Raw genomic sequence first — 25280 nt, 5'->3', positions numbered from 1 at the left:
TTGTTATTATATCATTCTTTTGACGAAAAAAAATACATTTAAAAAGGGAAATTCATCTTTGAACATAGAAAAGTAGGGAGAGTTGACACTATTATGTTGGTATTAATTAATGGTGGGGTTGGTTTGAAGATGAAAAGTAAGAATTAGATGTATCCATCTCATGACTTATAGGAATAAAATACATTTTTTAGCATTAAATTGGTGAAAGAAGCTTCCATGGTTGATAATAATCAATATATTGATCTTCTATTTAATAGTTTATTACATTTATTAATTTAATAATTGTTACATCATCTACTAGATATCTTCTTACATATTACCATCTAATTCTAGGTTCTAGATGTAGATGGAGATTTTCTAGATCATTTAGTTAGGTTTGAAATTTCAATTAAATAAAAATAATGGAGTCTTGCATGGCTAATGTAGAGGTGGTAAATGAGTTGAAACGACTTGAACTCGAATTCGAGCTTTTTGAGAAGGTAATAAAGCACTTCCTTCAATCATCCCAAAGGATGGATCTCCTTTTGGACCGAAGAACTCAACGCCTTAACCCAATTTCAGATTCCCACAGACGGCGTCGTTTGAAGGAGTAAGATTTACATCTTCAAGACCTTCTTCCAAACCCTACTCCCCTAGTTGCCGGAGAAGTCCACCTAGCGCCAGTGTAGTCGTCGGCCAATGGACGAAAAAGTAAAACCAAAGTCAAGAGAGAACATAAAAGAGAGTATAATATTTTATTTATTGTAAAAATGTAACCCTAATCAAATTTAATACATTGGTCTACATAGAAAATTGTATATAGCTATTTCTTAAATTTAGGATCTTTCTATTCGGCCAAGATGTACATCGATCAATCAACCGTCGCTTTGAATTTACACAATTTCCTTATTTGTTTATGAAAATAATCTTCAAATCTTCTTCGTATAACGGCTATCTTCAAGCTCGTTGCCAACCTTTTTTCTTCTCTACAACTTGTCGTGTGTTAGTCGGCTTTATTAGAGAGAGCTATTTGTCCATAACCTCTTTACTAATACGCTCTTTCTACGTCGAACATTTCACTTTCAGCCCACATTTTTTATCATTTATTGGGTATGGCCTAATAGTCTCGAATGTGGGGAGTTTGACCCAATGGTACCGAACTGACCCCGTCAAATAAAGAAATTAAAATTAAATGTTAAAAAATAAATGTATAAAAATAGAAGAAAAAAGTATGTACAATAAAAATTAGAAAAAAAAAAAAAAAAAAAAAAGAGGGTAATTCGATAATTTTTAAGTAAATGGTTGATGTTAAAGAAATCAAATATCAAACACTATTTTAGGGCCCCCAACATTTCTCAAATCTCTATAAATATATATTTACGGCCGAGCCCCCCTCATAATTTTTTTTATGCGTTGGCCCCCGGACTTAAAACTCTGGCTCCCCTAATGACTTTCATACACGCAACAAGGTTATACGGACAACTTAGATAGTGAGTTTACCCAGAGCGCTTAAACTGAGAAATTAACATTGCATGCATAGATAAACTCAGTAGCAGATAGACAATTTAGACTAGGTGTATATACGATCCCAACCCGGAAAAGTTGAGTTAGGTCGGGTTCGAGTTCGGATAGTGGACAACATTAGCACCAACATAGTTTAATTTCACCATATATCAAAATCCAAATGGAGGTTTTCCAATTTCCAACATCAGCCACCAGCATAATTAATAATTTAATTCCTAAGAGAAACGGGGAAAAACCATAAATGTATTTGCAACTACACGCATAGAAGAGTAAAAATAGAGAATAGAGAACTCACGCCGGAGAAGAAGAAAGAAATCACTGTCAGTCGTCTGTCACCGATGCACGCATCGTGCCGAAAAAGAAAACCACCACCACCACCACCACCACAACCAACAAACATGCAGTAGAAAACTTGCCCAACTAGACAAAACATGTTCAATTTTCTACCGATAAAACAATGAATTTAGATACAAATATTCAAAAAAAAAAAAATTAAATTATCTCATTTATACTCACAGGTGTAGAAGAAAAACAAAAATGGTGCGAGCAGCTAGTTTCGATATTTTTATGCATTACCAACCATTGTTGATTGAGAAAGAGCTCTGTACATTCCACGTGGAAACTGCCAACCAGAGAAGAGTACCTCTCTCTATTTTCGCCCTGGGGCATTTTTGTCATATAGAAACATTAGAGGACTTTTAAGCTAATTGGCAAATTAGCCTTTGTCCTTGTTTATTAGGAAATACGGGCATATAATTGTACATATGAAAAGAAGAAAAAAAATTGAAGTATACATATGATCAAGGTCAAGTGGTTATAGATACAGCCATGCATTAATTATTTATTTAATATTTATTTTTTATTTTTTTATCATAGACTACCATATAAAGGGCATTTTCTACAGCAAACACACAAATGTGAAGTACCATGTAAAACGGTGCGTAATGCAACAGACAAGTTCTCTTAATATATACAAGACACGGATAATAGGTTTAATGATTCAGATACAAGCAAAACGTTAAGAGATCTATGTGGCAAGCCTACTATCAGGGTAGGTACTAAATTATTACAGGTCCGGTGCATAAATCGTGTCTCAAGTAATACGAAGGCTATATATATATATATATATATATATATATATATATATACAGAGAGAGAGAGAGAGAGAGAGAGAGAGAGAGAGAGAGAGAGAGAGAGGTAAAATAAACATAATTATTAATAAAAATAATCTAATGTAAGAAAATTCAAAACCAATTTTAATTAAAAATAATAATAATGATAATAATAACAGGGGTTCAGGGCAACGAACACGATTTTTTTAAGGGGTATTTTGAAAAATTAATAATAAATAATTAAGTATTTAAAAACAATATGCAAATCTAAAGCACCTGGAAAGCACAGCAAATGAGCAAAACATGTACAACTGAAAAACTAAACATTTACATTAAATAAAATAAAACGCCAATCGAGTTGACATTTTTAATTCAATGTTCAAAATCTAAAAAGAAAATTGTTTAAAACTAGCTACAGCATAATTAAAACTGTTCAATTAATATTAAAGCTTTCTATAAAAAACTAACCAATTAGATTAATATATCTAACTAATGTCAGCTATACCAAAATGGTGCATGCATTTTTGCACCTTAATCCCCCGAGACTTGCCCGCTACACGACCACCACTTCCTCCTCGTCGAAATCCACATCAGCCATCTAAAATATCACATTATGACTAATGTGTATAATCAAATAGAAATTGAATAAATTACCATTTTTTTGTTTACACACATTAAAAAAAATAAAAAATAAAAATATTATTGCCATAATGTAAAATACCTGCTTTGACCTTTTGGATTCGACACTTCTTCTACGAGACCTGGCCCTATCTTTCTCATCGTCATCTAAACTCGAAGTGTCAAAAGACCGTTTCTGCTGTTTCCTTCTTCTGTCGTTTGACCTTCGGTTCTCTTCCAAACCGTGGGAACCTGACCGATCGCTCTCTGTATCGTCTGATTTTCGTCTCTCTTTGCCCTTTCTGCTTTCAGGTCCTCTGTCTCTATTTCTTCTATCTTTCCTCATCTCCTTGTCTCTTCTCTCCTTTTCCTTAGCCTGCAAAAAGGTACAGTTTGTTTTGTGAAGTGCAAGTTAAGTTTCAGTGCTAAAAATGATCTAAATTTGCACTAGACAAAACTGTGAATCTTAGATGAAGTTACTAATTTTCTGAAAGTTTTACCCCAATATGAATTCTAGAGAATCGATCATAGCTTTTAACATTACAGACCATAATATTATTACAGCTTGATAATAATAATGACAGAAATATTTAAATACAGTAAAATTATGAACAACAATTCAAGACATAAGCGAGAAAGATTTGCTTACCTTTTGTTCTTTTCGCCTGCGCTCCTTCTCTTTCGCCTTTTCTTTAAGTTCATTGATCACCTTATTAAATATTTCCAAGAAAAAGCTCTCTTCAGCAGTAAACCTGTTCGATACCATAATTAAACGAACCGCTAAAAGAGACACTTAAAAGAGAAATTTTAGGCTACGGCAAATTAAATAGCAAATAAAACTGTTACCTCTTTTCAACAAGTGGCTTGAAGTCCTCCCACTTGGAAGATGGTGATATGTCCTGTTAATTTACACAAGTGAAAAAATTTAGTAATAATAATAATTAATCACACAATAAAGTTCATAAGTGAAGCATCTTTTCAATTAAATAGATGAAAGATACCTTTGAAACGAAAAGGAACTTATAAACGTCTTCAGTTAGACGCTTTAGTTTCTTAGCTTCCTTTTCCTCTTTCTCCTTTTCAGTTTTGATTAAATCATCAAATACCAGCTGCAATTTGTTGAATTACATATCAGATTTTCAAACATCAACAAAATGACGAGCACCGCAAAAAAAATTCGTGTTTGTAGGCTTTTCAAAAAAATATCAGAAAACAATTTTAAAAAGTTTCTCTCTCCTTCAGACATGATCGCTTTTGGTGTCCCGTATCTCATTTTATTTAGCAAAAAAATAATTTAATGTAAAAATTCAAAATCAAAACAATATGCACATTTAAAGCACCAGAAAAGCATAAGTACAGTGCTATAATCCCACAATTTTCCAATTTACGAAACAGATAAGAATTACTTAATAGAAATTAATGATAGCAAAACACTAATCACATTATCTTGGATGCAAATTTTGCTTAGAAGCATATAAATTTCCCGACCACATACATAGGAATGATTTATAAATAAAATAAATACCTTCAAGTTTATATCTGATACCGATTTTGATTTAAGCTCTTTGGAAAGAGCACCCTTGAAGTCTTCAATAGTCCAAGATGATGACAAGAATATCTGAAATTCCACAAAAAATCTGTAAACTGTTCGAATAAACGAGTTCAGAAAATGTTAAAGAGAAAATCAGTACCTTTTCAGCCTTCATAGCTGCTTCTATGTGCTCTCTATCCTCCGAATACTAAAATTCAATATAAAATAAATAATTAAAAAGGAGGAAACATAAATGAATATATACATATATATATATATATATATATATATATATATATATATATATATATATATATATGATCAACAACCTGTTTTTCAAGATCATCGACAACATCTTGAAAGAGATCTTTTGCTGTAGAGCCTGTGGTGTTAGAACACACAGCCAGATATGCAGGAGCATCTTTAACCTAAAATCATGTCAAAATTGGAAATTTTAAAAACAAATATATATGTGTGTGTATATATATATATATGGTTGTAAAAAATAATAATAATAATAAACTAAATAAAAAAATAACAACCTTCATGCAATACTCTCGCCAATGAGTGTTTGCAGTAAGAGCGCCGTTAGCAACATGCTCCTCCATCAGCTTTCGGAATTCGTCTCGATTTTTGCGCTCTGCTTTCCTCTGTTCTTCCTATTGCATTAATTGTGCCTTAGTTGTGCACTTTTTGATTGGCATAGATAATTGAATAACTTAGTAACTTACCATTCGCAATTTTCTAAGCTCCTCTTCTTCCTTCTCTAAATCGCGTATGTATTCCTGAAATAAAAATATTATACGGCATTCTTACGACAATTTTTATGCTACATATATTTTGATTCACAATTCTATAGAAATATATATATAAAAAATAAAAAAAAATAAAAAAAAGGGAAAAAAGTGTTACTTGGAAGATTTCAAGGCGATCTATCTTCTCGAGGCGTAAGCATCTCTCATCATCTTCCAAGCGATCTTGAACTCTTCGCCACTGGCTACTCGCCTAAATAAAATAATGTTTAATGAACAAACAGTACGGTATTTTTTTTCCTACAATATTGGACGTTTCAAAGAAACGTAAACAAAGAAAGAGAGTTTATAGCATTCAGCACCCCAGCATTTACTATAACTGTTAAGAAAAATCCTCGTGTTATAAGGGGGAGTTTAGGGGGAGTTGTGTGCTAAAAAAGCGCATTATATGGGGGCTTTGCTAAGATTAATAACACGGGGATATTTTAACAATGCAATAAACTCAAAAAGAAAAATACCCTGACAAAGTCACAAGATTTTAGAAACTCCAAATATTCAGCTTTATGAAGTTTCTTCTCCTCCAAAGCCTTTGCTCGTTCCTATTCAAAATAAAACGATATATAAGCAAGGAAAATATTTCAATAGAGAATAATAGACAAGCTAAAAGGGAAGTAAAAAAACATTACCTTTTGTTTAAGCTCCTCTAAATGGTCATCAAAGAGGTCTTCACGATCTTTAACTCGATCGATAGCTTGAAAGCGTTCGTCCTTTTCGAACATAGATATCGCTTTGCTGCAACAGTTATAAGATCATACAAAAAGACAAAATAAATAAATAAATAAATAAGGCAGACAAAACATTCATTACAAGACAAATACAAACCTCCATCTTGTCGTATATGTCAAATCTTTACATTCCTGGGAACAATTATAGACCAGCAAATTTTGAGTAATAAATCATTAAAATACGATGTTTGGAATTATAAAATAATAGCAAAAAATAAAAACTTACTTGTAACATTGTTTTGAAATCCTCTTTTGCTTTCTTCTGTCTAGCCCGTCTCTCTTCAGCTTCTTGTTTCTTTTTCTGCCCCACAAACTGAAACACACAAATCACAAACACAATCAACCACCAAAAATTCCAACTTTAGGTAATTATTTGACAAGAAAATACAACCGAGTTTATTTCATTTATCACCCCTTTGTTATATTGAATTGTTAAAAATACTATCAAAAAACCCCTTATATTGCACTTCTTTAGCACTCAACCCCCTTTAAATAGTGCATTCTTAGGGAACAGTTTGCGGGGGAAAAAATGAATCATAGGGGGGGTTTCGGTAATAAAATAACACGGGGAGTTTTTTTTTAGCAATTAGAGAAAACACAGGAATGCTGAATGCAATAAATGGAAATTTACCTCGTTGAAAGTTTGTTTTCGCTCTCCCAAAGTCCTTAGTGCACCGTATCTCCGATCTTTTATAATCAGTCTCATAGCCTGCTTACATTCATTATATTATATTATATATATATATATATATATATATATATATATATCCACTAATCATTAGATATTTAGAGAAGAAACAACAGACCTGATCCCAGCTCCAATCGGACCCCACATTTGATGCTTCCAGTAGAGCTTTGAAAGCATTCTTCGCCTCCTAATGCCAAAAAAAAAAAAAAAAAAACAGAAAACAGAGTAAGTTGATGCATCGAGCAAAGTTCAAATAGGATTAGTTAAGGTTCGTTGCATTTAGACCCCTCCATTTACTCTAATTGTTATAATAAAAAATAAATAAATAAATTAAAAAAAAAAGAGCTCCCCGCGTTATTTTAATAGCAAAAAACCCCTTATGATGCCATTTTTTTAGCAAGCTACCCCTAAAAAAATCACAATTTAGGAGGTTATGTGCTAAAAAGATGCATCATAGGGGGTCCTAATTGCGATAAACTCAGATCATAAATACCTCTTTAGTCTCGTATACTAAAGGTCCATCATCTAGTTTCTGCTCTTCCGGCAAATTACTGTCCCCACTTCCGGAAACTTCCGCACTACGATTATCTTCCTGCAAATAAACAAAGGAATAATTCATTTACTGCTAAATCACCATCACTAAGTGCAAAAAAATAAAAAATTAGCCACATATTAACATCTACATTTTCTGTAGAAATTTTCACGACAGCAGCTTCGTGAGGCGAAGCATCGGAAATTCTCCTGAAAAATCATTAAAAAAGAAATCCATGATTATTACCAAATCATAAAACTGCATTCCCAAAAAGAATTAATTACGGGAACATGTGTGTTACATTGGCGTAGTCGTAATTTCGAGTGGACTTTGTAATCCAGTTGAATCCGATTTTAAATTAGCAACCTCATGTGTGCTGGATGCTCCGGAAGCTTCTGGAAGGTCCGGCTCAACGGCAGGTGTGACTGAAACTGGGCTCGGCACAATTACATTTTCTTGCACCAATGAAGATAAATTATTTACTTCGGGAGTTGATGAAACAGCATATGAATTTACTACATCTGTTGATGTTCCTTCACTAGGGTTTGCATTCACTCTGTCACGAGCCAACTATACACAAAAAAAAAAAAAAAAAAAAGGTGTTAAAAAAATAAGATTCTTTTTTTTAATCATCAACAAGACTGTTATTTGGATAAATCGGGATAAAAGTACCTGGACTTCATCTGGAATAGCCCATTTAGATGTTTTTGTGGCGTTGTTAAAGTAAAACCTGTAGAACAAAATTTGATATGTAATATTTTTTTATAACTGCAATGATGGAAAGTATAAACCGATTGAAAAATGAAAGCAGTTATTGTAAAATACCTTCTCCCTTCGGGAGTAGTGAATTCCCTCCAGTCAGTTGATGCATCGGCCCTCTGTAAGACATAAAACTGAATTAGAAATCATCATCTAAATGAAATCAGATTACACAATAAACAAGTACGAGGAATCTTTTATTCAACAAATTTCAAAAGGATGTAATTCACCTCCAAAATAACAACAAGTGAAGAGTTGAGTTAGTTTACTAGTTCTTCCACTGGAACGTTTTATTCACGATGGAATGTGTTCAATCCATGATTATTGAGGCATGTTCTATTCATGTTAGGATATTTTTCTTTTTTATGTCTCAACATTTTTTATTCATGTTAAAATAAAATGATGTATAGTTAAGGAACACCTTATACGAGTACCTTCACATATAAAGAAAGAAAAAAATCATAAGCAAGGTACAAACTGTGACCAACCTCAATCGGTGTCATTAATTCGAAAGGCTTGTCCCATGTCGAAACCCTTGTCTTCTTGTTGTAGTAATATCTGCATTTAAACAACGTGTCGTATTTTCAACAATTGTAATTAGAAAACGGAATACAAATAGGGAACTCATTGACGATTTTCCAAAATAGCATACGTATCATACTTTTTTCCACCACGAGATGTGTGCTCTCTCCAATCCGATGAAGCCGGTTCGGCTAGGTCAAGCAGAGTATTTTTCCCCTGAAAATGAAAAAAAGAAAAGGATAAATATATTATTGTAATATACACCAAATGAGGAAAATTACCAAAAAAAAGAAAATAATTACAAAAAAAAAAAAAAAAAAACCCACTGTTGTATTTTGCTCGGAATTCTGCTGCAAAGGCGTGACAGGATTTATGTTCTGTGAAAAAACCCCGAGTGCTGGTTGCATAGGTAAACCCGACTGTGTATTGTGGGTCCCACTAGAAAACCAGGGTGCAGAAAAATTGGGTGGGGCATCTGTCTGTGACATTGGCAGATGCTGAGCTGTCGAGACAACATTATTTTGAGTATGTCCACCAGACTGGAAAGAAAAAAGAAAATCTCAGTGTTTGATGAAAATATTAATCTTGCTAGCTAAACCACACCAAAAAAAAATTAAATAAATATATGAAAATTTACGCTGAATGATATATGAGGAATTCCGGGACCAGCAAAAGCAGGCATGAAACTGTTGGGTGTTCCTTGAGGCAGAACATGTCTTTGAAGCGGTGGTGGCTGCAGCGGCGGTGGTGCTTGAGGGTACTGGATTGAATGTCCGATGGGCTGAAACTGCTGAGGACCCATCGGAATAAATGACGGCGGTGGTGGTGGCGGAGCTAGTGGTCGAAACTGTAATAAAAAGAATGACTTAAAAGTGTTAGTAGCTATAACTTTCAAGAACCTTGTTTGGAACAAAAAAATAATTTTTAAAAAAAGACAAAAAAAACAGGGGAATCTTACTTGTATCGGCATGGGAAGAAGCGAATTCGGAGGCGGGCCCACATGAGCAACTAAACGAGGCTGAACAGAAAGAGAAAGTAGCCACATCAAAACATGTTTCATGCTATAAACAGAAGCAAAAACTAGAGGCAACCTATTCAACCATGCCATGATACTAAAAACATCATTAAATTAAATTGTTTATAAGACGAATTTATGAGATAAAGATATCATGAACGAACACGTGCACAAGGCATAATTAACTCTAAAAAATTACACGTGGCTAGAATAATTATACCAGTTTACTTCACTTATAACATTACCTAATATAGTGATATGCACGAACATCGAAATATGTTCACGAGTGTGTATTTCAGGACACGTGGAATTGCTTGTCTGAGAAGGCTTATTATCACAAATGCTCAGATAGACACACGTTAGCGAGATTATTGTTTCCCATGTCAGCATGCCAAAAACAAACCATAAAACTCTTAGCACCACGAGCTCTCATTAAAACTTTTGATAATTCAATAAGCATGGGATACACATGTTACTCTTTGCCGTTTTTGTCTTACATTCTACTTATGAAATACTAACATCAACCCAAGATTTACGAACATAATTTTTGGATAATATATGAAGTCAATGTTTTAAATTAAAATATGTAAAATAAAAGATACCGGGATTTATTACCTGCATGCCTGTAGACTGGGGGTTGTTGGCCATTTCAGCAAATGACTAATTTCTGAAACAACTGAGGAAAAAAATAAAACACTAAATGTTAGTTAATTATTTAAAAGAAAAAAGGGTCATAAAACACTTGCAGTAAACAAACAAGCTAACTCATAAAAAAATGACGTGGTAAAATACACAAGGAAAACGGCACATAATGCAGTGATGAAATTTGGACATGTTACCAGTTGTTCGACTTTGCGAAAAATAATAAATGTTATTTAACACGTGATCATTAGTTTAGTTGTACTAAATACTAACGACCACGACAAACAAAAAGATCTGCGTATATTCCAAGATTACAGATTAAATCAATGCGGACAAACAACAACAACAAATCGAAAAAAGTGATAAGAGTCGTAAATCGTCAAGGCAAAAGCGATAAACAGATACAGAGCCATGATAACAGTTGAATCGATGTACCCTAAAACTCAAAGAGAAAGAACGAATTCCGGCTTTTTTAACTGAGAAAAGAATAGATCCAACCAAGATATATTTGAGGTGCTTCTTTTTCATTAAAACAAAACGAATCTGCATTTCATAAAGTTCTATTGAGATCATCAAGTTTATTAGAGATCGTTTGCAATCAAGATGGTTTATGAAAATCTGGAATTCAAACGAGATCAACAACAATAGAATAAACCGCGAATTCGAATGAAAACCCTAAAAAAAATTGAAACAATAAATGTTTTTTTTTCTGCAGCAGCTTTTAACACCCCCACCCCACTCCACCCCACCCCACCCACCCCCACCTCCCAAAAAAAAAAAAATTCTAAAAATTCTCAAATCCAATTTCAAACCTCAATCAAACAAGAGTTCAATCAGAAAACCACGAATTCAACTAATCATCAACCCCAATTGTAAAATCCAAAAACCCCCAGTTTCTGTACAATCAAAAAAACTGATTAAAAAAACAAATAAACAAACAAGTAAAACTCCTCATTTCTCACATGCTCTTTCACCATTCAAACAAATTCAGAAAACTGAAAAAAACAAAAAACACCAAAAAAAAAAGAGGGCATAAGAGTTGTGAATTGAATTACATTTCAATAGAGAAGAACAACACAAAAACGGCACCGTATAGCCAATTCAGCAACAGGCTGTATAAACACACACAACACACACACACAAACAACAATTAATGGAATTGAGGCGGTAATAAAAAGGGGGCTGAAACTGATGAGTAGGAGTGATTCTGAATTTCTGAGGGGGGGCCGTATATATATATAGCATGGGGGCCGGGGGGGTGGGTTTTACCGGGGGCGGATTTTGGTGAGACGAACTGGAATACGTTGGACTGTATTTATTTACTTCCCGACAAAAATTAAAAATTAAAAAAAAAAATGGAAAAAAAAATTAAATAAAAAAAAACCTCGACAAATGGTGAAATTTGGTGAATCCCTGGTTTTGCTTTTTCAGCATTTGCGTCGGATTTTGGATGATACAATTTTACAGACCTTCTTCTTCCGCCTCTTCTTCATTCTTTTTTTCCTAGGCCGCTTGTTTGAGGGGTATAAAGGTCATTTCCTCCATCAAAGCTTTTTTTTCCATGCGTTGTTTGTGTTTCTTGTAATTACTATTTGTTTGTCCAAATAAAATTATTTAGGTCGTCTAGATGTTGCATTTTGTGAAATATGCTATGTAAGTTTTTGTTCGTATATATGCAGTGGCGAATCGAGAAATTTTTGTCGAGGATGTTCGAAATTGCTTAGAATAAAAAATTTAAATATTACTTTAAAAAAATAGTCATTTCAGTTAACTTATGTATAATAGTATAATTTATTTTTGAAATCAAGGATGTGTAGCTGCACATTCTAGACCATAGTCAGATCCGCCACTGTATATATATGTATGTAGATGGATATATACACATGTGGGAGGAGACGAAGACTACTACTGGACTGGGGTGTATAGTGGGTTTCAGTTCAATCTCGATACAAAACCGTATAAGATTTATTTAGTTAGCATGCTCAACCGTAAAAGAATTGACATAATGAATTTTACGAAAGAGGCGGTTACGTTGTAGTTTGTAAATAGTTTATGTAGTCAATTATGAGTAATTTGCATGATCGTATTTAAGATTTAACTCTAAAGAGTTTATCTTTTCCCGTTTTAAGCAAGTTTTACGTTACTTATTTAATTTAAACAATGTTATTGCCAAATTTTCTAAAAAACGATGTTGATGGGCGCTACCGTCAAATGGCCGTATCTTTAGCCAATTAAGATAGAAAACATTAGCTTCGGAGTAACAACCGAGGAAGTTAGCTCAAATGTTAGTAGTATGTCGTGAGAGTTGGTCGAGATACTAGATAAAGAAGAGGTGACGTGGAGGCAACGTGCTAAGGCGCATTGTTAAGATGTAAACCAAATTCCACATCAGTTTAATATGGGAAAGATTATGGTTTAATCACGTAGGGTAACAACTCTATCGGTATGAGCTTTTTGGGAAAAATTCAAGAGTAAAACCCTACGAGTTTGCCCAAAATGGACAAATATCAAAACAATGTGAAGTTTGTGCTACCCCGTATACCCCTAACTCGGAATGCGGGCGACGATAAGAACACCAAAAAAATCCATGCAAAAGCATCATCAAGACGAAAGAAGATTTCAGTTCCAGGGCTCTACAATCTGAAGGCGTGTGGTGCGGGAATGAGTCTGATCTTCAGAACATTGTTTTCGGTGTTAACAATTTTTATTTGAGGGAGGCGTTAAATACCATTTCAATTTTACTAGTATTGTTTCGACTTTAAATGTGATTTTAACCATTTTCAGTATGAATTTCTCAAAACTTAAAAAGTCAAACTTGTGATTCTCTGAATTGACTTTCTAATCCATATTGAATTAAACAAATTGAGTATCAAGTTAGAGAATTTATGTATGAATGAGTGAATGAACAGTTACTACAACTTTGATGCTTTGAATTTTTCCAAATTTGAACAATAACTCATTCATGCACGACTTCGTCTTATGTCAATATTTGATCCTATGTATAGGCTAGATTGCCGATTATTCAATTAATTAGATATTCAAATTTATGATTTGCCGACTTTATTAGAGTGAATGAACAGTTACTACAACTTTGATACTTTGAATTTTCCCAAATTCGAACAATAACTTATTCATGCACAACTTCATCTTAAATTGATATTTGATCCTATGTATAGGGTATGACTACTTTATTGGACATATGCATGCATGTGTTCTTTATGGGCTTTCTTATATGGGTTATTTGGACTTAGGCCCATCAATTAAATTATTTGACTTTCTCTCAATTATTAAGTTCTATTAATTAAATAGTTTTCACCAATAAGATATTTGCTCGATAAGATTTGTATTTAGTCAAACTCAATAGTAATTAAACGTCCGCAATCAGATACTACTATTTGATTAAATTAGTAGCACACTTTAAAAAAGAAAAAAAAAACAATTTTGTCTACAAACAATATCATAATTTTACTAATTAAAATATTTTTTAGACAATTCACATTCAGTGTCAGAATTCAACAAATTTAATTAATATAATTAGATATAAGTGAGAAAACGAGGCCTTAAAGATATCAAAATAATCATTCTCATTTAAGTTTGATTAAGTGAATCATTTTTGGAAAAAAACATTTGACTGCAAAATTTCTTTTCAACACAGCAAATGAGCAATTAATGGGTTGCACTTATTACACAATCCTCAAATTATTATTTTCTATTTGACCATCCCAAGTTAGTCAAATGACATAATCCAAATAGTATGAACAAGATTTCCAAAAACAAAAATTTAAATACATCTAGTCAAAATATTTTTAAGTAATTAGCTACACAGGGTAATCTCATTATCGCGTGTTACTATGCAATATTTCAGCTTTATAATTAACTATATAGTAAAAGAAAAAAATTAAAATTAATAAATTAGTCCAGTAAGGGATGACTTAAGGGTTGAAGTAAGTGAACGTGTGTCAATTGACTCGGATCTCCTTGCTTAGTGTGATTTACATTTATCGTATGATTTGCAAACTGCTATACGAGCGTAGATTTATTCAGTGCACCTATATGATTGGTTGTGGATTATGTAATTAAAAATAAATAAAAATACTAAAAGTAATAAATTACTTAAAAATGATTTTATATAGATTTATATGAAATAAATGAATATGAAACGTCTCTTTATCCATTCTTATCTCAAACCTATTAAATTGGCACTATCCTACTCCTACTAATTACAAAATCAATTAGTCTTAAATCTTAATTAACACAATTACATTTTCAAACATGACACAATGATTACGTAAGCCAAAAAAATCCATTGGGACAGCATATAATTAATTAGAGATTAATTAGCAATTGCCATAATTAGATTTCCAATAATCAGTCTACATACCATGTTTTTCAGATCATAAAAAATCTAGAACATTTATATATATTTATGTAAATCTCAAATAAATATATAAATAAAATCACAAAAATTTAATAAAATCTATTCATAATAAATGATCCTATTTTTATGCACTTTTCCTCATTTTCATTTATATATATATATTGCAAAGGGCAAAGCAAAAGCCTACTTTAAAGATTATAAACACAATCCCCTCTTTGTTTTTTTTTTCTCCTTGCATTTTGTTCTTGTTCTTATTGTTCTTGGGTTTTATTTTTATTTTTATTTTTATTTATTTATTTTTATAATTATATTTATTTGTGTGTGAATGCACACTCCGAGGTTCTATATTTTTATAGTTTTTAGATCAAAGATTGATAAAAGATTAAACAGTCTTCTTCTTGTATCTGTTAATCTTTTGTATATATATATCGTCGCTTTCTCTCTCTACTTTCTCGACGGATCATCGAAAAAATCGAGAAAGGTGATCGTGTGATTATTTAATTAATGACGAGGGCTAATTTCAGCATTGAAGGAGGAGATCCCTCTTCTCATAAGTTTGACGACGATGGCCGCCCGAAAAGGACCGGTAAAAAATAACTTCTTATTCGTGTTTTTTCATATTTCGCCAGAAACAAAATTTCCATTTTTGATTTACGCATAATCGCATACGCACATGTGGGTATATATGTGTGTAAAATATATTTTTATCTATGCATGTGTTTCGTTGTATGAAACAAAACTAATTTTCTTAATTTGCGAGAGATACGCAATTTTTTTAGATTAATGATGGAAATTTCCGTCGATTAAACCATGTTTTCTTGTGGTATGATGCCATGAAAATTGTTTGTGTGTGTATTGTTTACTTGAAAAATTAAAAAAAAAAAACATTTTTATATTTATTTTTTTATTTCAATCAATATTGTTATATATTTTTTCAAAGTTACATACAAAACTATTTTAAAATTTATTTGTACAATTGCTAATAATTTCATTATTATTATTGTTATCATAATTATTATTATTTTTCTAATTAAAAAAATAGATTATTTATTAGCAATTTGAAAAAATCATAGTTAATTTTTCACAATTCACTCACTTTAATTAACACCCACGTTTCCCATATTTTACACATGTTTTATATGACTGTGGTTATTTTATTATTAAAAAAAAAAATCAGGGACGGCGTTAACGGCAAGTGCTCACATAATAACGGCCGTTATTGGATCTGGTGTGTTATCCTTAGCGTGGGCCATCGCTCAATTGGGCTGGGTTGCGGGCCCCATCGCCCTTGCTTCATTCTCAATAATTACATGGTTTACTTCAACCCTATTGGCTGATTGCTATAGGTCAACTAGTGGTACTAGAAACTATACTTACAGAGACGTTGTAAAATCCTATTTAGGTAAATTTCTTTTTATTTTTTTATTTTTTTTTTAATTTTTTTTAAATTCTAAAATAAAATTTATTTAATTGTAATAAAAAATAAAAAATAAAAATAAAGAATATTCTTTTTTGTGATGCAGGAGGAACAAAACAGATGTTTTGTGGGATTGCTCAATACACCAACCTTGTTGGTGTTACTATAGGTTACTCTATCACCACCTCCATTAGCATGGTGTAAGTCTAATCTTGAACTATACATACATATACATACACACACACATATATATATATGCATACATTTTTAACTTTATTTTAAAAAAATTGAGTTATTTAAAGTTACTAAACGAGACATCACATCTTCCCCGGGTCTGAATTGGAATATATACAGGATTTCGATTTCTGATCTGATTTTAATCTCTAAATAAAAATCCAAAAAATTGGTTTCAATTTCGGTTTTTGTTAGTTCACTCGCCACAACCTTTAGATTTCAAAATTAAGTTATTTTGTTCTGCATTTTCACTATATTTTATGAATTGTTTTGATCCTTCCGTTTCACGTTTAAAGCTTAAAGTCGTTAAATTCCTTATTTATTTTTTTACATTACGAGTCCAAAATAACATAAAAAATATTATTAAAAAAAAGTCGTTATTTTTATATGTGCTCGATAGATACGATAATACGTGTTGTCACTAAATATTTGTTGTGAATTGATCAGGGCAATCAAGAGATCACATTGCTTCCACAAATATGGGCACGAAGCCGGTTGTCACATGTCGAATAATCCTTACATTGTGGGTTTCGGATTACTGCAAATAATTATAAGCCAAATTCCGAATTTTCACGAGCTTTCGATACTCTCTATTATCGCTGCCGTTATGTCGTTCGCTTACTCCTCTATCGGCATCGGTCTCTCCATCGGCAAAATCGCAGGTAATAATAATTAATTAATTAATTAATTAATTAGCATCACTAATCATATGCTAATTACTTCATTAACTATTATAAATATATACAGAAGGAGGGCATGTGGAGACTAGTCTCACCGGAATACCGATCGGGCCAAACATGTCGAAAATCCAGAAAATGTGGAATACCTATTCTGCCCTTGGAAACATTGCGTTCGCTTACGCTTTCTCCAATGTACTTGTTGAGATACAGGTGATCGAGTTATTCGATTTCTTAACCTAGCTAGTGTAAATAATTATGACATTTTATTTAAATCAATAACTAATATGGAATTTCGAAAAAAAAATTAATAATAATAATTTCAGGACACGATAAAATCAGGACAACCGGAGAACGTAGTAATGAAGAAGGCTACTTTGGCTGGGATTTCGGTTTCGACCATGTTTTACATGCTTTGCGGGATTCTAGGGTATGCTGCATTTGGCAATAATGCCCCTGGAAATTTCCTAACCGGCTTCGGCTTCTACGAGCCCTTCTGGCTCGTCGATATAGCTAATGTGTGCATCGTGGTTCATCTTATTGGAGCTTACCAGGTAATTTAACCAAACTATATATATTCTCCCTCATATTATTTGTCGCTTTGAAGAATTTTTTATTTTATTTTGAATTAGTTGTCGCTTTAGAATTTTCATGAAGCATTTATTATACATTTTCTCAATTTTGCCCTTGTTATTTTTAATTTATGGTTAAATTACAATCACCTCCTGAGATATGGTTAAATTACGAATAATTCCTCTTGTTTGGATAATTATATCTACCCTCAACTATGAATCTTCTTATACATCCACCCTTATAGTGTCAAATTCAACATAATCATTTAGATAGCATGGGATATGATCTAGTTTGTACTCGTTTTGTGTAAAACTACAGTTTATGATTGCACCACAAACTGATATATACAAGCCAAAAAACAGATCTTATGATCATCTTGCTTCAAAATGTAGAGCTCGAATGGGATAAAACGGGTACAAAAGTGATAATATTCCATATAATCTAGAAGATTCCACTAAATTTGAAACCGCAAGGGTGGACGTGTAAGAAGATTTATGGTTTAGGGGTGGTTGTAATTATCCAAACATGATGGGTTTTTCATAATTTGACCATACCTCAGGGGTTAGTTGTAATTTACCCTTAATTTCTTGAGAGAGAATTAACAACTAAATACTTAATGAGAGGGATATTTTAGTCGTTTTATTATATTTTCCCGAATCTGTGCACATTTATTAGTTTCTTAATACTCGAACGTGAATGCAGGTATTTTGCCAGCCAATATTCGGGTTCGTGGAGAAATGGAGCAACGAAAAATGGCCGGAAAATAAATTCATCACGGGGGAATATTCCGTCTGGTGTCTCAAACTGAGTTTCTTCAGGCTGATCTGGCGGACACTCTACGTGATCTTCACTACGGTCTTAGCTATGCTATTCCCATTCTTCAACGACTTTGTGGGACTCTTGGGAGCCGCTTCGTTCTGGCCGTTGACCGTTTATTTCCCGATAGAGATGTACATTGCAAGAAGAAAGATTCCAAGATTCTCTTTCATGTGGATTTGGATGCAGATTCTTAGCGGCATTTGTCTCGTTATTACGCTTCTTGCCGCCGCCGGTTCGATCGAGGGGCTCATCAGATCACTTAAGACGTTCAAGCCGTTCCATTCGATGTCTTAAAAGCTTTTATGATTTTTTTTTTCGGTTTCGAAGGAATATTGTGTCTTGTCGGTTTTTTCGGACAAAATATTTAGAAGGTGTCCTAATTAATAATAATAATTTTTTTTTTTGGAGGTAGTAAATACTAAATACTGATGTTTTAGCTTCCCATTTTGTTTATCAAAAATGAGGAGACTTGTCTTTTTTTAGGGTTATTTATGTGGTGTTTGAACAGATTTTTTGTTCTGATGTCTACTTTAGTACATTGTTTAATTATTAGGATATGTAGATTGTACATATATTAAATGGGTCCCCTGAATTTTGTTTTTTTGACATGTACCCCCAAATGTTTAATCTTTTAACATGTACACCCCCTATCTTCATTTATCTCTCAGTGGTCCGTTAGATTTAGGGGTAGAATAGGAAATTACATATAAACAAATAAAGAAATAAAGAAATAAAAATGTTAATTTGTAAAATTAACATATTAGTTACGAAGGAGCTTTTTAATTAATTTATCAATCTTACATTTTCTTAAACTTCTTCGACACCATTTTTCAATATTTTTGAAAAATCTATATAATATATAAAAGTTGAATTTCACACCTAATTGATTGACATTTGTCAATTTCAATTGGTGACATGTATTGAATTTCATCCCATGTGGCAAATTGATAGGTGAAAATAAATCATCAAAAAACATGTCACCATTTTCCAAAATTAAAAAGATATTTAATTCTTTTATTATATATTTATATCATACCATTTATAAAATGCTCCAAATATATCAACTTTCTTGGAAACTCTAAATAGTTTTATTTTTTAATTTAATTTTAATAGTAATTAATTTAATTTAAATTTATTTAAATTTAATTTAAATTTATTTAAATTTAATTTAAAATCTTAACTTATTATAATTGTATGATTGATGATGTTACGAAAAATTTGTATTTTAATTCATAAACTTGGATTTATATAAAAAAAATATTGCAGAATAAATTATTTGATATTATACATTTTACATAAACATTACCTGAGAATATGTTTATCATTTTTACTAATTTAATATTATATTAGTAATTACCAAAATTTCCCTCATATTTGTTTTCGTCTTACATCGACCCCCTTACGGTCTGATTTGTCACAGAATTTTTTTTATTACGTGGAATATTCCCCGAAAAATGCAGATTCTACCCTGCACACGACATTTGTTCATGGTACTTTTTAAAGACAAAAATTACTCTGATGGGGACTTTACACGAAATATTTAAATCTTTGTAAATAACATTTTCACAACTTTTTAGTATTACTATTACCTCCCCTAAGGGAATTTTTTGTATTTAAAAAGTAAGAGAAAAGAAATGTCATATATGCACGGTATAATCCACAACTTTTGGGATATTACATGGAATAAAAAAGATTCCGTAAAAATTCACACTATAAGGGGTTGTGTAAGACATAAACAAACATGTGGGGGATTTTGGTAATTATCGATAAGTGGGGGTAATTTCCGTAATATAGCCTAAGTTCATGAGGATTTTCGTAATTTATCCTATTAACAACGAATATCGTTATTTTCACGTCTTAATGTTTGCTTTTGCTTACACCCTTATATTATTTTAAATAATTTTAATGTCAGTTTGATAGTATAATTAAATATTAATTTCTAATATATTTAATATGTGTTACTTGATGTTTCAGGTACCACACATAAAGAATTTGATATAAAAAGTTGCGAGATTGAATAGAATTTTTTTTTATACAAAATAATAGATAATTGCAAAAACATTGATGTGCGATTAGTATTAGAATTAGAATTAGGATTGTAATTAATATTCTTTGAATTAGTATTAGTATTAAATATTAATACTAGGATTAGGATTTGGATTAATATAGTATTATAATTAATATTAGGATTATGATTATGATTAATATTAGTATTAGAATTATAATTAAGATTGTGATTATTGATTCGAACTACAATTATTGACATGTATTAGTATTATGATTATGATTAGAATTAGGATTAGGATTATTGTTAGAATTATAATTATAATTAAGATTAGCATAGAATTAGTATTATTAGTAGTAAAATTATTAGAATTATAATTAATGTTAGAAATAGGTTTATGATTAGAATTATGATTAGGATTAGAATCATGATTAGTGTTATGAATAGGATTAGGAATAAGATAAAGATTTGGGTAATATTAGTATTACAATTATAATCAGCATAAGCATATACCAGATTAACATTAAAATTAGTATTAACATTAGAATATGAACATTAGCATTAACATTAACAATATTAACATATTAGTATTAGAAATAGTATTAATATTAGTATTAGTATTAATATTAATATTATGATTAATAATAGTATTAGTAATATTATTAGTATTAATATTAGTATTAATATTAGTGTTAATATTAGTTTTAGTATTAGTATTAATATTAGTATTAACATTAATATTAATGTTAGTCTAAATATCAGTATCAATATCAATATCAGTATCAGTGTCATTATCGATATCGACATTAATATCGGCATCAGTATCGGTATCGACATCGGTATCGGTATCAGTATCAGTATCAATATCAATATCATTAATTGTATCATTATCATTATCAGTTTCAGTTTCAGTATTCGTATCCGTATCAGTATCAGTATTAGTATCAGTATTAGTATTAGTATTAGTATTAGTATTAGTAATAATGTTAGTATTAATATCAATATAACTATAATTATCGATGTAAGTATAATTATTATTATTAATATTAGTATCAGTATCAGTATCAACATTTGTATCAATATCAGTATCAGTATCAATATCGATATCAATATCAATATCAATATCAATATCAGTATCGGTATTAGTATCAGTATCAGTATTAGTATAAGTATTAGTATAAGTATCAATGTAAATATTAGTGTCAGTATTAGTATGAGTATCAGTATGATTGTGAGTATCAATATGTATGAGTATCAATATTAGTATGAGTATCAAGATTAGTATTAGTATTACTAGGAGTATCAATATGAGTATCGGTATTAGTATCAATATCAATATCAATATTAGTATTAGTATTAGTATTAATATTAACATTGATACGAGTGTCAATATTAGTGTCAGTATCAGTATCAATATCACTATTAGTATCACTATAAGTATCAGTATTATTATTAGTATTAGTATCAATATTAATCTTATTCTTAGTATTAGTATTAGTATTAGTATTAGTATTAGTATTAGTATTAGTATTAGTATTAGTATTAGTATTAATATCAATATAACTATCATTATCAATGTAAGTATCAGTATTATTATCAGTATTATTATCAGTATTAGTATCAATATTAGTATTTCTTAGTATTAATATTAGTATCAATATGGATATTAGTATTAGTATTAGTATTATTATTAGTATTAGTATTAGTATTGGTATGAGTATAAGTATGAGTATTAGTATTAGTATCAGTATTAATATTAGTATCAGTATTAGTATTAATATTTGTATTAGTATCGATATTAAATCAATATTAGTATTAGTACCAATATTAGTATTAGTATTAGTATTAGTATTAGTATTAGTATTAGTATTAGTATTAGTATTAGTATTAGTATTAGTATTAGTATTAGTAATAATATTAGTATTAATATCAATATAACTATAATTATCAATGTAAGTATAATAATTATTATTAATATTAGTATCAATATGAATATTAGTATTAATATTAGTTTTGTTATTAATATTAGTATTAGTATTGGTACGAGTATGAGTATTAGTATTAGTATCAGTATTATTATTAGTATCAGTATTAGTATTAATATTTGTATTAGTATCAGTATTATCGATATTAGTATTAGTATTAGTATTAGTATTAGTATTAGTATTAGTATTAGTATTAGTATTAGTATTAGTATTAGTATTAGTATTAGTATTAGTATTAGTATTAGTATTAGTATTAGTATTAGTATTAGTATTAGTATTAATATTAGTATTAGTATTAGTATTAGTATCACTATTAGTATTTACATTAGTATTAGTATTAGTACCAATATCACTATAATTATCAATGTAAGTATCAGTATTATTATTAGTATTAGTATCAATATTAGTCTTATTCTTAGTATTAATATTAGTATAAATATGAATATTAGTATTAGTATTGGTACGAGTATGAGTATTAGTATTAGTATCACTATTATTATTAGTATCAGTAGTAGTATTAATATTTGTATTAGTATTAGTATTAATATTAGTATTAATATTAGTATTAGTATTAGTATTAGTATTAGTATTATTAGTATTAGTATTTGTATTTATATGAGTATCAGTATTAATCGAATTAGTATCACTATTTGTAACAATATTGGTAAATCAATATTGGTATCGGTACTGGTATCAACATTGGTATCAGTACTGGTAGTGGCGTATACATCATATCTCTTTTGCAATATTTATAAGTTTTATTGTTGTTTGAGTAATGTGCATCACTAATTGAACACCATTAGTGATAAACTTACAGGTTATTTGAATATCTATTGTGTTACTTCTTTGCTACCGTGTTTGTTGTTACATTTGTTATTTTGCAGAAGATTCACATGGTGTAGTAGATGGTATTCCAAGAAATAGAGTTATACCATATGTTTTAAATGATTTCACTTAGAGCCCGTTTGGCTAAGCTTATTTAAAACATCTTATAAGCTCCTACATCTGATAAGATGTTTTAGGAGCTGATAAGCTGTTAGATCTTATTTTAAAAATTATTTTTTAAAGTGTTTGGATATGTAGCTTATAAGTTACTTTTTGTTTTTATAAGTTGTTCTGGTGTTTGGAAATAAAAGGTCTGTTTATTGCTATAATGACAAAAAAGTACATGACGCCAGTATAATTTTTAAACTTATTTGACTCAAATATTTTTGTTCCTAAAATATTATTATAATAATTACAAATTATTGTTTCAAATAATAATAATAATAATATAAAATTATATAATAATATAAAATAAAAGTTGTAAAATAAATATAATTTTTTTGTAGATGAAAGAAATATAATTTATTATGGAGATAATAAGAATATTCGTGTATTTTTATATACATATAAAATATAAATAGAGAATAATTTTTTTTACAATTATTATGATAATTACGATAATTATATGTAACTAATTATTAATCTTGATTACAAGAATACGTTGTTTTGATAAAATATAAATATTATTAGTATTCATGTAATATAATAAAGTATTTGAGGGTAATTTTGTATTTTAAGTGTTTAGTAAAGAAGCAAATAAGATCTTAAAGAAAAAAGGTGGGGTAGAGGTACTTTTTTAAAAACATCTTATAAGCTCCCTAACAGCTTATTTTTTGAAAAAATAAGATCTTTTGCAATTTTTTTACCAAACACCTTTTAACAACTTATAAGCTCCTAAACATCTTATAAGATGTTTTTAGGAGCTTATAAGCTTAGCCAAACGGGCTCTTAATCTTGCGTGTTTTGCGCGCTTCATGTTTTCTTATTTGTAATCTTTAACTTAATTTTATATGTACAACTCTAAATTAAGAGACATAGTTTATGTTTTTTATTTCCTTCTATTTTGTTTTACTTGAATTGGTATTTTTATAAAGAGATAGTCGTTTACATAAATTTATTTTTCTCATTTTGGAACCCACCTCCGTGCAACGCACGGGTGAAATACTAGTATACATGATCGAAAGACCTTTATGATTTATGTTTTTTTTTTCCTAATAATATAAGTTCACAATTGCTAATAATATAATTAATTTTCTTGTTATTGCATCTACGAAAATTCGTCATGCTCCAAACATGTAAACAATAAATGAATACTGATCGGTTAAAAAAATGTAATACTGATTAATTGGAATACAAAACTTCAAATAATAGAAATTAATCAAAAATTAAATTGGATGAAAGGGATGGATCTTTAAAAAACAAAAAAAAAAAAAACATAATAATAATTTAATAAAATAAAATATATTCAAAATGTGGTTGCTAAAAAATACAAAAGTTAAAGGAGGTAGATGTAAATAACTATATTATGTTCAAAGTTAGGTCAATATATATATTTTCCACAAAATAACACCTTATGGTCTTACCTCGTATCGTCGTACGACGTACGTTGCGAACATACATATCTCCATGCTAGAGTTTTATATACCCTTTTAACAAGACTGAGTTGATGTGCAATCGATCTTATTTACTTAAACAAGGCCCATATGGGCCGAATAGCCCATATCAAAAATAAATATACTCATACTTAATTACACACGTGTTCAGATTTTATAATGAAAAATCTTTAATATTCAGATTTATTTTCGTAAAATACATATTCAGATTACACCAAACAAATCTTTCAAACATTATCACTTAAGATTTTGTTAAGAGTTCAAATTGTGACAAGACCAAGCAATATCTTTTTTT

General features: G+C 30.2%; 2 protein-coding genes and 1 long non-coding RNA gene across 16 annotated transcripts; 1 reads left to right on the top strand and 2 right to left on the bottom strand.

The window, feature by feature from the left end:
• Positions 1-1494: 1494 nt before the first annotated feature.
• Positions 1495-2163, bottom strand: LOC148765062 (uncharacterized). The gene is made up of 3 exons (XR_016029871.1): positions 2020-2163; positions 1799-1923; positions 1495-1718 (listed from the first exon to the last, which is right to left on the bottom strand). It is a non-coding gene; the product is annotated as an uncharacterized LOC148765062 (long non-coding RNA).
• A 764-nt stretch (positions 2164-2927) lies between these two features.
• Positions 2928-12105, bottom strand: LOC105956050 (pre-mRNA-processing protein 40A). Of its 14 annotated transcripts, none has more exons than XM_088814267.1 (30): positions 11844-11942; positions 11515-11571; positions 10433-10493; positions 9761-9820; positions 9440-9649; positions 9129-9341; positions 8942-9018; positions 8769-8838; positions 8347-8399; positions 8194-8251; positions 7823-8091; positions 7667-7730; positions 7483-7581; positions 7108-7176; positions 6933-7010; positions 6528-6614; positions 6399-6433; positions 6203-6308; positions 6035-6115; positions 5677-5769; positions 5496-5549; positions 5307-5423; positions 5094-5192; positions 4925-4972; positions 4759-4851; positions 4235-4342; positions 4080-4132; positions 3883-3985; positions 3337-3609; positions 2928-3232 (listed from the first exon to the last, which is right to left on the bottom strand). In XM_088814267.1, the coding sequence occupies exons 3-30, from the start codon at positions 10463-10465 to the stop codon at positions 3227-3229; spliced, it is 2709 nt and encodes a 902-aa protein (XP_088670393.1). In that variant the 5' UTR covers positions 10466-10493; positions 11515-11571; positions 11844-11942; the 3' UTR covers positions 2928-3226. The 14 variants fall into 14 exon arrangements, with proteins under 14 accessions (XP_088670393.1, XP_088670389.1, XP_088670391.1 ...); XM_088814263.1 differs by having other exon boundaries at positions 2928-3213; positions 11844-11934; XM_088814265.1 differs by having other exon boundaries at positions 2928-3213; positions 7673-7730; positions 11844-11932.
• A 2917-nt stretch (positions 12106-15022) lies between these two features.
• LOC105956051 (amino acid permease 6) lies at positions 15023-19163 on the top strand. The gene is made up of 7 exons (XM_088814277.1): positions 15023-15423; positions 16015-16239; positions 16361-16454; positions 16936-17150; positions 17236-17378; positions 17492-17719; positions 18441-19163. Exons 1-7 carry the CDS (start codon positions 15342-15344, stop codon positions 18849-18851), a joined length of 1398 nt encoding a protein of 465 aa, XP_088670403.1. The 5' UTR covers positions 15023-15341; the 3' UTR covers positions 18852-19163.
• The last annotated feature ends 6117 nt before the right edge of the window (positions 19164-25280 follow it).

Source organism: Erythranthe guttata, chromosome 14, assembly GCF_056151865.1.
Source record: "Erythranthe guttata isolate IM_541 chromosome 14, IM_541, whole genome shotgun sequence".
Lineage (NCBI taxonomy): Eukaryota > Viridiplantae > Streptophyta > Magnoliopsida > Lamiales > Phrymaceae > Erythranthe > Erythranthe guttata.
Note: the sequence above shows the minus strand (reverse complement) of the source record. Positions and strands in the feature narration are given on the sequence as shown.

What these genes read in the sequence shown, in the direction of transcription:
- LOC105956050 (XM_088814262.1), bottom strand. Translation starts at nt 10,465, where the DNA reads ATGGCCAACAACCCCCAGTCTACAGGCATGCAG. An exon ending in ACATATACGACAAGATGGAG is followed by an intron (nt 6,309 to 6,398) that starts GTTTGTATTTGT and finishes TAACTGTTGCAG; the next exon opens with CAAAGCGATATCTATGTTCG. An exon ending in TATCAGATATAAACTTGAAG is followed by an intron (nt 4,343 to 4,758) that starts GTATTTATTTTA and finishes AACAAATTGCAG; the next exon opens with CTGGTATTTGATGATTTAAT.
- LOC105956051 (XM_088814277.1), top strand. Translation starts at nt 15,342, where the DNA reads ATGACGAGGGCTAATTTCAGCATTGAAGGAGGAGATCCCTCTTCTCAT. An exon ending in TGGCCGCCCGAAAAGGACCG is followed by an intron (nt 15,424 to 16,014) that starts GTAAAAAATAAC and finishes AAAAAAAATCAG; the next exon opens with GGACGGCGTTAACGGCAAGT. An exon ending in ATCTTATTGGAGCTTACCAG is followed by an intron (nt 17,720 to 18,440) that starts GTAATTTAACCA and finishes ACGTGAATGCAG; the next exon opens with GTATTTTGCCAGCCAATATT.